The sequence below is a fragment of the Haliotis asinina genome, chromosome 12 (genome assembly GCF_037392515.1).
Source record: "Haliotis asinina isolate JCU_RB_2024 chromosome 12, JCU_Hal_asi_v2, whole genome shotgun sequence".
NCBI classification, from domain to species: domain Eukaryota; kingdom Metazoa; phylum Mollusca; class Gastropoda; order Lepetellida; family Haliotidae; genus Haliotis; species Haliotis asinina.
The window spans coordinates 49,882,375-49,899,890 of record NC_090291.1 but is presented as its reverse complement, the minus strand read 5'-3'; the positions used below and the strand labels follow the sequence as shown (position 1 = coordinate 49,899,890).

The window sequence follows — 17,516 nt, the reverse complement described above, 5'->3', positions numbered from 1 at the left end:
ATTTCTGTTGATGGAACTTGTGTACTTAGACCAAGACAAACGTTTGGCTTCAGTGACCGTTCGTTTGAGGATAGCGGAAGCGCGTCGAAATTCAATTAAATCAGACGGTAAGGCAGACTTTTCAACCCTTTTCTTGGCCCTCTTCCTATCATCATGAGCTGATTGACATGCATCTGTCCACCAACAAACTGGCGGTTTAAGAGGACGTTTACCTGAACTTCTCCCTATGGTTTTATCAGCTGCAGCAATAATGTAAGAAACAAAGCAGCTATGAAACTGTTCAATATCAATCGAATTTATAGCTGGGGTGATAGTGTCGGAGCACAAAGAGGTATATGCAGACCAGTCAGCTTTAGAGAAAATCCACCGCTGAGCTGTTTCTCTTGATTCAGTTATCGGGTCAAGTTGGAGGCTGGTAAACACAGGATAATGATCACTACCAAACGAATCCTGAAAATACACTTCCCAATCACAATGTGGAGCTAGTTGTGGACTGACAATGGTCAAATCCAGGGCTGAAAATGAAGCAGAGGCCAAGTCATACCGGATCATAGAACCATCATTCAGAAGGAAAAGATTCTGTTCATCAAGGAGTGTCTCAATGACTTTGCCGCCAGCATCCAGCTTAACGGATCCCCACAGCGGATTATGGCTATTGAAATCACCACATAATACTTAAAAAGTGTCAGACACATTCAAAAGAGAAGCATAATCATCACTTGAAGCAAAAGCATGATTGTAGATATTAAAAATCGAGACCGATCTCATATTTTTCAAATGGATAGTGACTGCATTAATATTTGCTTCAATTTCGGATTGTGGCAATCTAATTTCACTAAAGGACAACGAATCCTTTATAAGTATAGCACAACCTCCTCTAGACCCAAACGGACGGTCTTTACATAAACAGACATACCCTTCCCAACGGAATCGATGCGTGGGATTCAAAAACGTCTCTTGAAGACACACAACATCCGGCATGGGATCAAGACTGTTAACAAAAACTTTAAAGCCTGGACCATTCGCATTAATAGATCTAGCATTCCACTGAAGTATTAAGAGAGCCATAAAAAGAATTATGACTTCCATTGTTGACCCTTAAGCATGCTCATCAGATCATCAGATGACAACTTTAGTCCCAGTAGAGAATGTGCAGCTGATGCTATCGTCTGTAGACCATCAGATTTGAATGCACGATTGGATCCCAGGTTGGCAACTATGCATATAACAAAATTGAGAAAATCAACTGGAGAGACATTGTTGAATAGAGGCGTACAAGAGGTTTCATGGATAAGGCCAGTAAGAGAATCAGTCTGGCATTCAACCTCTTGGGTGTCAGTCTGTGTACTTGCAGTCACCATGACAGGACGAGATACCACAACAGGAATGGGAACAACTGGAGACTGTGGTTGAGCAGCGGGTGGTGTGGCATGAACGTGTGGGTCCTTAACAACATGAGAATCCCCACGCACCTGTCGGACAGCCTGAGAATAGGAAAGTTTCACCTCAACTCTAACTTTCTGGATTTGAACCGCTTCTTGATACTTAATACAACCTCTGTAGGCAGCAAAGTGAGCTTCACCACAGTTTTTACATTTAAGGGAACTTTCAGTGCACTCCTCATACTTGTGCTTCCCTCCACATTTAGCACAAATATGATGAGTGCTCCTACACTTAGCAGAGACATGTCCAAAGGACTGACATTTAAAACATCGCAGTGCAGGGGGAACATATAACCTGATAGGAAATCTCTGGAAGAAAATATCCACATGATCTGGTAAGGACTGACCAGCAAATGTAAGCAAAACAGATTTAGTAGGGATTTTATCAGGTCCACGAGTCAGGCGCACAACGGAGCATAGTAAAGGTAAAACAGGTTTTAGTTCTTCCTCAATTTCATTCATCTCAACATCCAGTTCAAGACCATAGATAACCCCGCGGGATCTCATGAGTGATTCAGGCTCGTAAGTGGTAACATAATGATCACCAAGTTCTGTAATTTTGCATACGTTTTTGGGCAGCCTCAACGGTTTTTGCTGTAACACTAACATCCCCCCTGGCCATCCTCTTAACACTGACTATTTCAGTAGTAACCTTAGCCAATGCTCTCGCCAAGGCCCGCTGGGTCATAAGTTGACAAAGAGTTGTTGAAACGTCATCATCAACATCTGCCTTAATGATGACAGTGGTTGACTTCACCTGAACTGGCTCATCATAAATAAAAGAAAGATCAGACCAAGCAGGAGTAGCAGCAGGTGATTGCTTCACAACACAAGTTTTCTTAGAAGTACCATCCGGAATGCGACCGATTCGCTTCCTCCCAGAGGACACCACCTTGAAGTCGCCTTCACAGTCCATGCTGTTTTCAGCCATTGCCGAGGAAAATCCCAACAACTGACTGATTAATCCACGAAATGGAATACAAGCGAAGTTTCACTACACAACAAGTGTGGAGAAAATGTAAACAACAAAAACATGGGAAAAGACATAAACAACCAAGTATGCTAGGATACTGTTCAGTTTGCACACAAGCAAAGCACGTCCGCACTCGACGGCAGTCAAGACCGAACTCCGACTGTGACAGGGTCCGTTATCGTGGCGTATCTCCCAAACGCAACATCCAATGACAATGGAATTGCGCATAATGCATGCCCAGCACGTGCTACACGTGCATACAGAAGTTAACTCCTGTAAATGTACTGGAGAAGTCGCAATCACTAATGCAATAGAGATTGACACTTACTGACAGAAATGCCTCCGAGGCAGCATCTCGGTGAAGCAACAAAATGGAGAATTGTGGGGATGATGGGAGGGGGGGGGGGGGGGGGGGGGAGACATCATTATGTGAAGTTGCCCGGCAGATGGGTAAATCAAAAAGTGTAATTTCACGCATGTGGGATAAGTACCGTCAAACGGGTGGGGTTGCAACGAGACCTGGGCGTGGTAGACCAAAATCAACGACACCACGACAGGATCGTCTCATTACGTTAATTGCTCTACGCGATAGGTTTAAATCGGCCCCTGCCATCAATAGAGAATTCCGCACACTCACTGGAAGACGCATTTCAACCTCAACCGTTAAAAACCGACTCTATCAAGCTCGTCTGAAAGCAAGACGGCCTTTTAAGGGTGTCACCCTTTCATCTCACCATAAGCGCCAAAGATTGGCATGGGCTAGGCAGCATCAGGGACGGGCTATGCGCCACTGGCGTTACACCATGTTCTCTGATGAGTCAAGGTTTTGCCTACGATTCACAGATGGCAGAAAACGTTGTTGGCGTCGGAGCGGGGAGCGATATGCCAGAGCAGCAATTCTTGACCATGCTCGATATGAAGGTGGTATTGTTATGGTGTGGGGTGGGATTACACATGACAGACAATCAGATGTGGTCATCATTAACGGAGCCATGACTGGTCAGCGATACGTTGACCAAATATTGCGTCCTGTTGTGGCTCCATTGGCTAGAGTTATCGGCCGAAATTTTGTATTCTAAGATGATAATGCCAGACCACATCGGGCCCGAATTCTGTCCGCTTATCTCCGACAAGAAGGTATCCAGACATTGGACTGGCCCTCTAAGTCCCCAGACCTGTCCCCAATTGAACATCTCTGGGACGTTCTTGGTCGACGGGTGTACGCCAGGGACCCAGGACCCGCCAACCTGGCCCAGCTTGGTGCAGCTCTCCAAGCGGAATGGCGGGCAATACCACGGGCAACCATCCGGAAATTGATTAACAGCATGCCATCAAGGTGCCGTGAATGTGTTGCCCAACATGGTGGACACACCAGATATTGCACTTGACGCCTAAAATTGATTTAATGGATATTTAAAGCAGTTTCAAATTCGCTATTACTTCATTAGTTCCCTTATTTCTTGTCGGTAGTATAGAAAGATTAATAATGTTTATTGTTTGTAAGTGTTTTGACAATGTCCCACTTGATGTTGTGTTCTGAAAATTTGGTGAAAAAATCACCGATTTGGTGTCAGCTTCGAAGATGTTTTTTGTGCGCATATTGAGTGGCCTGGGTATTTCACCAATGTAGTAGCTGTCACAAAGTATGGTATGATATGAGTAAAAGTGAGCCTGACACCGTATTATTCTTTCCCAAGTGTTATTTTTATATGTAAGAAATGTTCAAGACAATGGACCAACAGTTAGATGATTTCAATTAAGTGATACCATTACTACTTTCAACAACTAAGTTAGAGACACAAATGGATAGATTGTAATAGTCAAGTCAAGAAGCCCTCATCGCTGCTCGTAACTATATTTGTTGTCTGTGTTCACTGCTGGGGCGATGGGGTGGTTTAGCCCTCTGGTCAAAGCGTTGGCAGAAAACCTGGGCTTGATTCCCCACATGGATACAATGTGTGAAGCCCATTTCTGGTGTCCCCCGCCGTGATGTTGCTGGAATATTGATATAAACGGCGTAAAACCATTCTCACACACTCGATCGAATGTGGTTGCCTTGCTGAAGTGACATCACATGTGTACGGTCGGTCCGTAGCAAATTTCACAGATATGATGTCGTGCTTTGATGTACACGAAAATGTCAGGCCACATCAGTTTGGTCTGTTCCAGTCTACCAGTATACTCACGTCGGGATACGCTGATTTTCTTGTAAACCGTGGCATGTGTTACGGTTAAGAATTTGGTGTGCCAAAAGGTGTAAGAAACCCCCTTAGAAACAGCAAAACAGAACAAAGACAAGTTTAAAATATTCAGATACTGTATTAAGGCAATGACAGCAAGTTATACAAAGTCACAAGTCAATATCACAATATCTATTTCAAATACAATATACGTGAGACAAAATCTAAGGCAATGGGTCACAAAATATATTGTATAGCAAACTCACCAAAAGTCTTAGTGCGAGAGAGAAACAGTCTTGCAGAATGTAACACGGCGAGCGGTCTGACAGCAGTTTCAGGCGTTGGCAGATTCATTATGATATACTCCAGTGAATGAATGTGAATGTGTCAATCTGTGTCCATCACAACACGGCAACTAGCCTTTATATGTACTTGCAGTCGTTTCCCGAAAGTACGAGCACTTACTGCCATCGCCAACAATGCAGAATGCCCTCGAAACAGTCTTCCGGAAGTAAACAAACAGGAAGTCAAGGGCAGATAATTCCCGGACAAGCCTGCTACCAAAATCCTAAAAATATGGATCATCTATTATACGAAACGTGACCCATTATAATTATTATTAAAAACACTAAACATTGTGCCCCAATAAAAATTATTACGGAATTAATAACAAAATATACAGAAAGTACACGCACGTAACACTCTCCCCCTTGAGGAAAAGAAAGTTTCGCAGAAACTTTCTGTTACAATCATAGCAATAATAACATGACATGTAATACTATGAGTAATATGAGAAACATCCTACAGAATTACTATGACAAAATGCAGATACATACATACAGCATCATCAAACCATCATACATTTATACCCTGGACAGTGCATCAGCTGTTTAGGCTGCAATTAACATGTTTTCCACAACATTCAGTAGCTAGAGAATTATCATCCGTTCTTCTGTTGTCAGTATCAGGCGTGCGAATTTCAGATGTGAAAAAGCATGCAAAAATTAAATAAGTGCACTGCGCATAAAATGCACATGCCAAGCGCATGACTTTAAATGTCATACAAAGCGATTTGCTACATGTTTGTCGATTATTCAAGAGATGAATGCAAACAAACTAGCAAGAAATATACATTTAAAAAAGTATTTAAAACAATATTTGTTCAAATACGCTGCTAATGAATACTACTGAACAATTAATAAGTAAAAATCGTTAGAATTCCTTGACTTTTGTATTATACTCCGTCGTTCTCTCTGGTTGCATTTCCCGGAATACATGTGCAACAACGCATTCCACGTCTCAAGGACGAAACCGCTCACGTCACGGAACGTGGCACGTGCATGCATGTTGAATATATGTCACTTATCTCCTTATGTGTCTACACAGGTTTGATTAATTTAGATTTTCAATTTTTGTATGCACAGTTTCTTTATGCGCGTAGTATGCATGAGAATATATTTGACCAACAAAACCCGATACGTTAAGAGACTGAAACCAGTTCATATACGTTAGCAAATGCCCAATTATTTGTCATATTTTAAGAATCCTCAATAATTAATTCGGAAGTGTACTTAAATTCCCCCAGCAGTTTCTTAAGATTACTGAATACAGGCTGTGAACAGCATGACACACACAATACGAGAGACAAATCTATGACATGAACAAAATGCTTCCTCTCTGCTATTCGTTACACTGGGCCGAGTACCTATTCACATCTGTTGTATACCTGCTCAGGTATACAACACACAGTAAAAAATGTAATTATACAATTAACTGAATGCCATTGTAATGTAAATTACGTTTGAAGATTATTAATATTTTGTTTTTCTTTCATTTCTGATCCAGTGTTCGAAATAAGCGCTCGCACACTATACAAGCAGTAGCAGCCATTTAATGGGCTTTAAACATATTCATAAAGCTGGTACGGCGGCTCCGCTGAAAATGCAGGTGACTATTTCAACTAGTTCACGTCAAGAGAGTTACTTCCCTCGTGAAATATGGCACGTGTGATTTGTGATGGGAAGATGGGTATTTTCACTGGCTGTTTGTCACTTTCTGCTCAACAGTGGCTACAGCGTCTGTTACTACAGAGTTCACAGACTGCATTCAGGGAACAGTTCCAGCACAAAGTTCGGTATGACATGCATGTTGAGTTATGTTCTCTGTTACAACGTGGCGTTTACCATCAGCAACACAACATGTTAAAGGTATGTTGTTGTTAAAGGTGCTGTGCGCAATCTTCTGACGGCTAGTTTGTGTTTCCTCGCCGACATGAACATGCAGACTTAGAGAGGGGAAAGTGCAGTTGGTGAAGTTGTCAGAGTTGAATACCAGATCGCGTATTGTGTTTTTATATCAGTCTGCTGAAACCTATAACGTGAGGGTGATTTTCGTCCCCCAGCACAACGAGGAGCATGGGACTCCGTAGCGTCTGTACGTCCGTCCATTAGTACATGTGCACGTCCGTCCGTATGTCCCGATTCTTGTTAACGCGATATTTCTTGAACTGTTGTAACAGCCTACATTGTATTCACCAGCGTCTGTACGTGCGTCCCGATTCTTGTGGACGCGATATGTCATGACTCGTTGCACCCAATATCTTCAGATTGATTGAGTGATTTGATTTGGGTGGCTGTAACTTCATCTTTATGGTCACCATGAAACTTTGAACACTTTCCAAAATGTTAAGACGATATCCCATGGACTGTTGTACCCAATGTCTGTTGTACCCTTGACCTTACGAGTCAAGTTCACCATGAAACTTTGAACACTTTTCAAAATGTTAACACGATATCTCATGGACTGTTGTACCCAATGTCTGTTGTACCCTTGACCTTACGAGTCAAGTTCACCATGACACTTTGACTACTTTTGTTAACGTGATATTTCATGGACTGTTGTACTCAATATATTCACATTTGGCAACAGCCTACTTTGGGGGATTGTGCGGCTACCAGTTGATTTGGATGACTTTGGCCATATCTTTAAAATCACCTCAACGCTTTGACCACTTTTCAAATTTATGTAAACGCGATATCTCATACAATATTGCACCCGGTGTCTTCAATATTTTGACAGCCTACGTTGGATGATTATGCAGACACCAGTCATTTCAGGCATTTTGTATGTGACCAACACATAAAGAGTAGTAAATATGCTATAAATATTTCGTTTTTCTTTAGCGGCGGTGGACATTATGATTGTGAGCACTTGTGTGTTTTCAGTTGTGCCATATCGTGCAGTCCGTATTGAAGGCTAACTTGATCACACTCTTCGCAGAATAAGAAAAAGACCCGTGGCAAGCATTCTAATAATTCCTGGTTTAACTGCTTTTTTAAACGTTGTGACTACATTATTGTACAAACTTTATGAACAAGAACTTCTTTAATTTCGAGAGTGTTGACGTTTCGATGAATATTCTTGTACCTTTGTCAAGAACATTCGTAAAGAAGTTGACTCAGTCATTTGCAGCGTGTGCCATTTTAGCGCACCAGAGAGAATATGTCTCTTTGTAGCATTCCATAATAATAATGATATAGTTCCACATCACCGACGGGCATGTTCCAAGTACATAGATTACCCGAGATATCTGTAAACATTACTTTCTGAGTTTACTAGAACTAAGTATGGGGCTGTTCATAATTAATGGGAAGGGTTTTCTTTCTTGTTTTTTTCTCGTTTTCTATCTAGGTGTGTGTGCAAGTGCGGGGGTGCGGGGGTGCGGGGGTGCGGGGGTGCGGGGGTGCGGGGGGTTGTGTGCGGGGGAGAGGGGTAGGGGATGGGGTGGGGGTTGGTGGTGAGGAGTGTCATCCGTTGTGTAAAAATGCTTAAAAATTGGGTGGGGTGGGGTGCGTGGGAAGACTTGTTGACTCTATTTGACAGTGTGCGCGTGTGCGCGCACGCACATGTTGAAGTGGGCGATAAGTGGGATGCTTAACAAGATATCTAGAAAAACATGTTTACTTGTACAGTCGAAAAAACACGAATAGCTGCTGAAAACAACAGATCAGTCAAAACATAAATGTCATGTATGTCGCTCTGCCAGGGATGACAATAGACCATCGACTCACCTTCCAATAGAATGCATGTGCTGCCCACAGGCACAAGGAGTCATCTCAAATGTATATTATGCTTTCACATTTGTGGTGAATATCTCTCATCTATTGACTGACATCTCACGTGTCTTTCTCTCATAAGGCTGATGCTGAAATATGTGAAAGAGTATGACACTCATAGAAAAGCTAAAATCAGCCATCGTACTGTACTTTATTACACTATACGCAGAGTAGAACGAACAGCATTTCTTAAATTAATGTTTAACTTTGCAGATTGTATTCGCCCCATAGAGTCTCGCTACAAGTCAAGGCAAATGGAGTGGACTTTCATTGTGAACAGTCTGGATATGGGGATCATAGTGTCCTGTTACTGCCGGGAGCCTTGGGTAGGTTGGAAGCCAGTTTCTGTAATGCTGTACTTCAGCCAGATATTCCCTTGTACTTGGTGATGGGGTCCTCGGTGGCACCCAAGAGTGTAATGATGTCCATTTCCTTTGTTTCAGGAAATGGCATTTACAAATCAATCTTAATTCTAAACTTTTTTCTAGTTCTATATTTTATGGCGCGGTGTAGGCAGTATGACCTTAACTAGCACGTACTTCACAGACTGCCCCTGTTTAAAGAGGTCGTAAAATGATTCACAATTCAAGTAGCTCACTGGTTACACCTGTTATGTGTTCTTTGCGATTATCGAATGTAGTTTTCTAACGTAAAAACTTGACTGATAAAATATCAAGTCCGTACCAGACCACCAAGCCTCATTTACAGATTTCCACGATTTCCAAATTTCCGTTTCTCAGAGCTCGGTGTACGGCAGAATACCCTGCACGGCGTGTTTGCAACGAATAGATGGAGCGTAGTCTTGTAATGTACAGCTAATTGCACATAGGAAATAATACTGTTTAATCTGTATATATCCAGTTGAATGAGTTGGTCTAAAAATTCTAGACTCGTTATTGTACTAAGTTGCGCAATGGGACGGAACCCAGTCAGCAGGAAACGAGACTTTGTGTAATCAATGTTTTGACTTGCGATCTGATTACAGGCTCTTCTGAGATAGACTTTAATAACCAACTAGAGAAGATGAATCCAGAAAAGTTCACGATATTTGGCTTTGATCCTCGAGGTTATGGACGAAGTATTCCCCCTGAGCGTGACTGGCCAGTCAATTTCCGCCATCGAGATGCACAAGATGCAGTTGCTGTCATGAATGTACAGTTGGTATTTCAGATATCGTTGTATGTACATGGTCAATAACTGATTATCACTCATGATGTCCCGAGTCCTAATCTTTTGGGTATCATGCTGAAAGATAACCATGAACATGTCCCATCGTTATATACCTCAAACAACAAGCAGTGGGGTAGCCAAGTGGTAAAAGTGTTTGCTCATAATACAAAATACCTTGATTCTATTCTCCAACAATAGGCCCATTTCTGGTGTTCCCGGCTGTTTCCTACAGGATTATTTATGAATTACATACTCACTACCCCAAGCACAATCACTGGTTACAGAACCATCTCCAGCAACCAGGAACAGTTTTGTAAGTAACTAGAGTACCACCATTTCATTGGACGATCTACTTCCAACTCCTATGGAGTGATTGATACCACATTTCCATTGGTGACTTAAAGCATCCCCTATCCTCCAAACATTGTGTATGATTTACGTCCACCATCCTTGTCGTCCCTAGATCATACTTTGTCCCTGACTTACTTCATGCCTTGCATCCACAACACCAAGTCAACGTTGTCGCATTGACGACGTAACATCCGTAACAGCATTTGCCATTTTGGACAAACATAGAGCCCAGCACTTGAACACTCTTGGGTTGAACGTCTCAAGTCTAGAGGACTTTTTCCAAGTGCATCCAGTACGTGTTCCATGGGATTGAAGGCCAGGTGATCACTCCCGCCACTTCATGACGTCAGTATTGCAGGTTGTTGCAGGAAATGTAGCTATCTACAGGTGAAACTGTGCCCAGAATATATCTTCATTATGGACTACCTGTGCCAGACATATCACTACGGTAACACATGGGAATTTGTGTTCTTAACTTCCAGACTCTCGGGCGAAAGACGTTTTCTGTGCTTGGCTTCAGCGATGGTGGAACTACAGGATTGATCCTCGCTGCACAATACCCAGAACATATTCGGAAGCTGGTCGTATGGGGAGCCAACGCCTACCTTAACAAGAAGGACATCGAGATACACCGAGGTACATAGCTGTATCCTAGCAACGCGACTTACGTTCTTGGCACGAGTGTCACTTCTAGAATGTCTTCCAATTGTAACAATGTTAATTTGTACTCCTGGCTATCCACATGTCCTGAGATTGTATTGATGTAACTCCATGGCTGACACTTTTTCTTCCTGCCACCCCCGATATCTCCAGGGTTTATGTTGTGATGAATCACCAGTATTACCTGGATGCATCTACGGCTCGGTCCAATGATTCTAGTACCTACCTCAATACTGGGAAGCTGGGCGTACCAACATACCTTATAAAAGTAGTTCCTTGTATTGGTTGATTGGTTGAATACAAAAAGTGGTAAAACATGGAGGAAGAAGGCTGCTCAGTTTAATATATACTCTCTCAAAATAGAAACGCACTGGTGTATTTTCACGAATTTTATCTGCTAACGTGAAAGTGAGATATCTGGATCGGTTCCAGTTACATTTCACGGTGTCAGAATCAAATGTCTGTTAACATGTTTAGCTTCAGAAAGTCAGTAGGTGAAGGCGTCCGTTCCCAGTCGGACGTTGTCTTCAGTATCTCTTGTGGCCACCATGAGCCCCCTCAAACGTCTCTGACATTGACGGAATAAATCGTTGAATGTAATTCAGGCTCCTTTCCGTTTGCAAAGCCATCGACACCTGAGACGGAACCATTTAAATCAAGATTTCGTCTCTGTACCGATTATCATTGCCCCGAAAGGGAACAGAGTTAGATTTCTAACTCAAAACGTTCACTTCAACGTCGGTAGACGCATACTCGTACGTCACAGCACTGAAGCATATAACATGAGAATCGTCACTGGATTCTTTACATGTTGCCAGCGTTCGAAATAATCGCCGGCCTTTGTAAATTATCTTGTTTTGTTTGTTTGTTTGTTTGTTTGCTTTGTTTGTTTTTTAACTTAAATCTGTTCCATATTTTTTTATCATCCATGATCCACCATACTGCTATTTAAAGCATTCTGGATACATTGGTATATCAGCACCAGTCTTCAACAAATAAAGAGAATCTCCACTCCCAGGTGACCAATGCTAAACAACGGCAGTGGGTCGCGCCATAATGATGTCCTTTCTTTCACACGCACCCCTCTGACACACGCATCCATACTCCACTATATCTATGTCCTGCCTGCAGGTATAGAGGACATTGATCACTGGAGTGCCAACAGTAGGAATCGATACAGCCAGCTGTATGAGGTTGGGTACCTCCGGGTTCATTGGAACGAATGGGTCAAAGCAAGCAGAAATTGCCTCGCACACAGCAAAGGTATGTTCACTGACAGTCAGGGTGAGTAAGCTTGGTGAAATCCCGGTTATAACAGTTCATATGTCAGGGTATTGCAGTCAGGTGTAGGAGGGATAGAAAACACCCAAAACAAATAAAAACTAAAACGTTTCCACATGTTATATTTATACAACTTTGTAAACAGTTGGGATGAAACGGTATACCGCGGTAGTTTGCCTTCCGTTCCGTATGCTGTCATGCAATCCATAAATTCGATATTTTCGGTTTTTGCACCGTCACCTTATTTACCTTCCTAAATGACAGTTTTGTTCATTCATAGTAGCAGTGAATATAGGTACTTCGTTCCATGTTATTAAACAATGTAACGTTTGGCTCTTGTCAGTTTTACTCATAATAATAATAATTTACCGAACCGAAACAGTATTTCCAAAAGCCTTATACAACAATGCGTACAGCACCGTACCGTGGTAAGAGAGTACAGTACCGTACCGTGGTAAGAGCGTACAGTATCGTATCGTGATAAGAGCGTACAGTAAGATACCATGGTAAGAGAGTACAGTACCGTACCGTGGTAAGAGCGTACAGTACCGTACCGTGGTAAAAGCATACAGTACCGTACCGTGATAAGAGTGTACAGCACCACACTGTGGTAAGAGAGAACAGTTTCAACTCTAGTCAAAGAACATGAACATACGGTATCCTTCTGTAAAACAATAATATGTAATCAGGGTGAATCTTGGATTCGAACCTATGACCATAAGTGTCTGGGTCCCAGGGCACAAAGTGTTCGTTACGTTATGACTTCTTACTCTGTATTTATCACTGGCTCACGAATGAGCGTTTTGTTGTTAAGGATCCTGGCTCCTATTCCTGCATATTGAATTACAATGTTTTCGATGGACAGGCTACAGTCTGTTTGCCAGATATAGGGCTACTGGGTAAGTAAGTAAGTCTCAGTTCAGCACACTGAATATTGCTTGAAAAGAAGTAAAACTTTATTCAAATGATAGCTGAGTTTACCTGTCTCACTCTGTCAGGTGACATCTGCAAGGCGGAACTGAAGAACATCACGTGTCCGACGTTAATCCTCCATGGCATGAAGGACCCTCTGACGACCACAGAACATCCCGTGTATCTCAGCAAACATATAAAGAAATCAAGGTTTGTCAAATTTATGTCATTTGGTCAGGGTATAGAGATATATATATATATACACCTGGAAATTAATCAAGCAACACCCCAATTTTTTCTATTGGAGCAACTTTGAAGTGTTCTGACAATCAAAATATGCCGGGTTGATATAGTTTGACACTTTTTTATTCAACAGACGATCTCTGACAAACAACTTAAAGGGAAAAAGTATCAAGACTTTGCTTTATTGCAACGAAATCCAAATTCTTAAAACTGTCTTAAATTCATGAAAAAATGGACACAATTTACTATTCATCCACAGACGTTGTTGTCAGGTGTATTAACACAAATGTCACATGGAAAGAAAGAACAGTCATCTGAGAGTCTGCACACCGACTTTCATCAATATCTAGTGTGTCCTCCCTGCGCACGCACCACCGATTCCAGACGCCTCCTCATTCCTTGGATGAGTCTCCGGATCTGATTCTGGGGGATCCTGTTCCACTCCTCATGCAGGGCAGCCGTCAATTCGTTGAGATTATGGACTGGTGGGTCTCTCTGCCTCACACGACGGCCAATAAAGTCCCACAAATGTTCAATGGGGTTGAGGTCAGGGCTCATGGCAGGCCATGGAATTCTGTCAATTGCATTTTGCCGCAAAAAATCATTTACAGCATGCGCCCTGTGAGGTCTAGCATTGTCGTCCATAAATATGGGTCTCGTTGCCAGAGGATGGTTCTCAAAATGAGGTACCACAGCCCTGTCAAGAACCTCCTGTTGGTAACGAACACCGTTAAGGTTGCCACGGATGGTAATGATATCCAACTTGCAGTTCATGGAAATGCACCCCCATACCATAACGGAACCTCCCCCAAAGGCCACAGTCTCCTGGATGTTCCGTGGAGCCATTGCTGTGTTCCTCTGCCTCCAGACCCGAGTACGACCGTCCACCATGTGCAGCAAGAACCGGCTCTCATCTGAGAAATGGACCTTCCTCCAAGAGGCAATGTTCCAGTGCAAACGGTCATTACACCAGGCCAGTCGGGCTGCCTTATGGGCTGGAGACAGTCTGGGTCGCTTGATTGGCCTCCTTGCCCGGTATCCTGCAGCTTTCAGACGATTCCGAACAGTCCTGTTCGAGATGGGTCTCCCTGGAAGCCACTCCTGTCTCAACCGAGAGCTCGAGTCGAAGGACCTGCGCCGTACAAGTCTCAGTAAAGCTCTGTCCTCCCGGACTGTGGTCTTCCTGGGTCTTCCTGGTCTAGGCAGGTCTTTAACTTCATTAGTGGCCCGGTATTTTTTCAAAAGTTTTGAAATTATGGAATGATGTCGTCCGATTTGAGTCCCGATTTGTCTTAGAGACATACCAGCATTCCTCATGCCGATTATTTGCCAACGAGTGGCCTCTGATAATTTCCTACGTGCCATGACATTGAAATGAATGAAAAACCGAATGCAATCGACAACCTGCGCTTGTAAACACCCCAGGGAAAAAGTGCATTTTTCGAAAGTTGAGGTTAAAGCAATGCACGTGCGCTGTGCAAGCTTCACGCGCGTCATATCAACCCATGAAAAGCTCATGCTGTATGTCAATACATCAAAATTGAATAATCAATCATCAAAATTACTTCGTTAAACTTTGTTAAGTTTTTATGTGTCTTTGAATTTGGTGTTGCTTAATTAATTTCCATATGTATATATCTTACCTCACACATAAATGGCGCTTTCCTATTATTTTCAGTGTAACCCTCATACAAGCGAGGTACGTTCAATGTACCCCGCTGCCAATGGCAATTCATTCGTACTTCAGATAGTACTTCCTTATCTCCAATGGCAATTCATTCGTACTTCAGATAGTACTTCCTTATCTCCAATGACACTGAATCACGCATAATGCACGGAAATTACCAATGTGTTGCGAATGGAAAGACAACAATAAATCCGAGTTCTCTTGTGTCATCTGACAAATCTAGCTATGGCTACGGAAAGATTTCCATCGGATCCCAACAAACTAATTTGTCAAAACGTTCAAATGTAGTACCTGTGAATCTCAAGGGGGGAAATTACACCGCGGCGTCTTTACTAAGACAATACCAACGGGAAAAACAGCAACGTACAAGATACAAGGGCTGGCTGAAGTGTACAATCCGACACCCATGCTTCAAACAGTTCAACATTTACATTGAGGTGTTCGGTAAGATAAATACGTTGTTCTCTTCACCCTTCGGGCTCGGGGAACATGAACAAACATTGAGGGAACATCAACCTATGGGCCCCAGGGGGGCAGTGAACAACTTATAATGTAACCAGTATTCAAACTGATAAAGATATTATTAACTTCAGAAATTTATAACTGGACAAACATTCATACATTTTTATTGACCAGTGCTTTCATGGAGGTTGATGTTTCTATTTGAATTTGAATAATACTTGATTCGTGACTAAGCTATGATTGTTTCTACTGAGTTAATGCTTGCCAGTGTGTTGTACTTGACCCAGGTTAGTGAGATTGTGATTGACCCAGATTGATTGTATTCCTCTCAGCAGTATTCCAGTCGTAATACTAGTTTTCAAACAATTAAGTCTGGACAATACAATGATTGATATGGTGAGTTAGGAGCCGTGTCATCGGGACACGATTACATGCACTAATGGAATATCATCTGGCTGATTTGTACCCGATGAAGATCGGGGCTGACCCTCATCACCCACTTGATAACCAACACTACGTGGACCGTTTCTCATGTTCACAGTCACTGGATTGTCTGATCCAGTCTTTATTCTTTCAGGATTGTATTGCTGGAATAGTGACTGTAATGACCTTAGATGTGACAGAATGTTCTCCTGTTTAGGTTGCACAATATACCGGGGGGAAATCACCACATTCATATGTTCAGAGCTGACGAATTCAACAAGATGGTGGAAGACTTTCTCCTGGAATGAGGGTGGACAGACTTGATAAAGTTTACATAATTACTTTCCAATAAAATTTCTTGAACTGTTGTAATTGGATATTTTCTTCATTTCATTTTGTCTTATTTTTATCATTTTTAATGGCATTTGGAAGTGATACACAAGAGATGGCGGAGTCTTGTCTAGTTTGTTGAGAGAGGAGTGGCAAGACCACCAAGACCTATCTACGAGTTAATGACAGAGGACCCAGCAGCGCTACCCCACCCAATAGAGGATGTATGTACCAGATCTCCTGCAACTATGGCCACCCTCAGACCCTTTAACTCCACACTCAAAGAACGCAGGTCGTCTGTTAACAAACGAGACTTGAAATCTGCCATCTCTGAACACATTCTCAAGAACCAAGAACATCACATCATGTGTCCACCACCAACGACAACTGGCGACAAAGAAAACTGCAAGAAGCCATTAACATCAGGTGACATCAGCCTGCCATGTGCCCGTGACCTGTGAACCCGCCTGCCCAGCGTCCGGGACGCATTCCCTTGATCATTGTTTGATTGTTGTCTGTGCTCACTGCTGGGGCGATGGGGTGGTTTAGTCTTGTGGTTAAAGAGTTGGCCGAGGATCTGGGTTTGATTCCCCACATGGATTAACGTGCAAAGCCCATTTCTGGTGTCCCCCGCCGTGATGTTGCTGGAGTATTGATATAAACGGCGTAAAACCAACCTCAATCACTCGTTCGAATGTGGTTGCCTTGCTGAAGTGACATCACATGTGTACGATCGGTCCGTAGCAAATCTCATTGAGATCATGTCGTGCTTCGATGGACACGAAAATGTTTGGTCACTTCAGTTTGGTCAGTTCCAGTCTAGCAGTATACCCACGTCGGGGACACGCTGACTTTATTGTCGTGCCATGACTTCCGAACAGTTTAGTTGAAGTCAGCGTGTTTTCCACAACATTCAGAGGCTAGAGAATTATCATCCGTTCTCCTGTTGTCAGTATCAGGCGTGTGAATTTCAGATGTCAAAAAGCATGCAAAAAGGTAAGTTCATTGAGCACAAAATGCACGTGCCGCGCGAGACACGTGACTTTAAAGGGATTTGCTTCATGTTTCTTGAATGTTAAAGAGATTAAGGCAAACAAACGAGCAACAAATATGAATTTTGAAATTATTTAAAACAAAATTGGTTCACCACTACTGAACAATTAATAAGTGAAAACACCTCTATGATATATAGATGCCACGGATACATGCAAAACCTGTGTACGGGTAAAATGCAACTAGCGCTGATGTCCAGTTAGTTCAACTGCTCAAGGGCGCTTTACGTATGTG

The 17,516-nt window shown here is 42.6% G+C and overlaps 1 protein-coding gene across 1 annotated transcript; it reads left to right on the top strand.

Moving 5' to 3' along the window:
- The first annotated feature begins 6,592 nt into the window (after positions 1–6,592).
- On the top strand, positions 6,593–16,207 carry LOC137257550 (valacyclovir hydrolase-like). The gene is made up of 7 exons (XM_067794874.1): positions 6,593–6,729; positions 8,924–9,036; positions 9,696–9,862; positions 10,714–10,867; positions 12,023–12,175; positions 13,171–13,294; positions 16,117–16,207. Exons 1-7 carry the CDS (start codon positions 6,593–6,595, stop codon positions 16,205–16,207), a joined length of 939 nt encoding a protein of 312 aa, XP_067650975.1.
- The last annotated feature ends 1,309 nt before the right edge of the window (positions 16,208–17,516 follow it).

Coding starts and splice junctions, on each gene's coding strand:
- LOC137257550 (XM_067794874.1), top strand. CDS start 6,593: ATGGCACGTGTGATTTGTGATGGGAAGATGGGTATTTTCACTGGCTGT. Junction 6,730..8,923: donor CAGTTCCAGCACAAAGTTCG/GTATGACATGCA, acceptor TTAACTTTGCAG/ATTGTATTCGCCCCATAGAG. Junction 9,037..9,695: donor GTTACTGCCGGGAGCCTTGG/GTAGGTTGGAAG, acceptor ATCTGATTACAG/GCTCTTCTGAGATAGACTTT.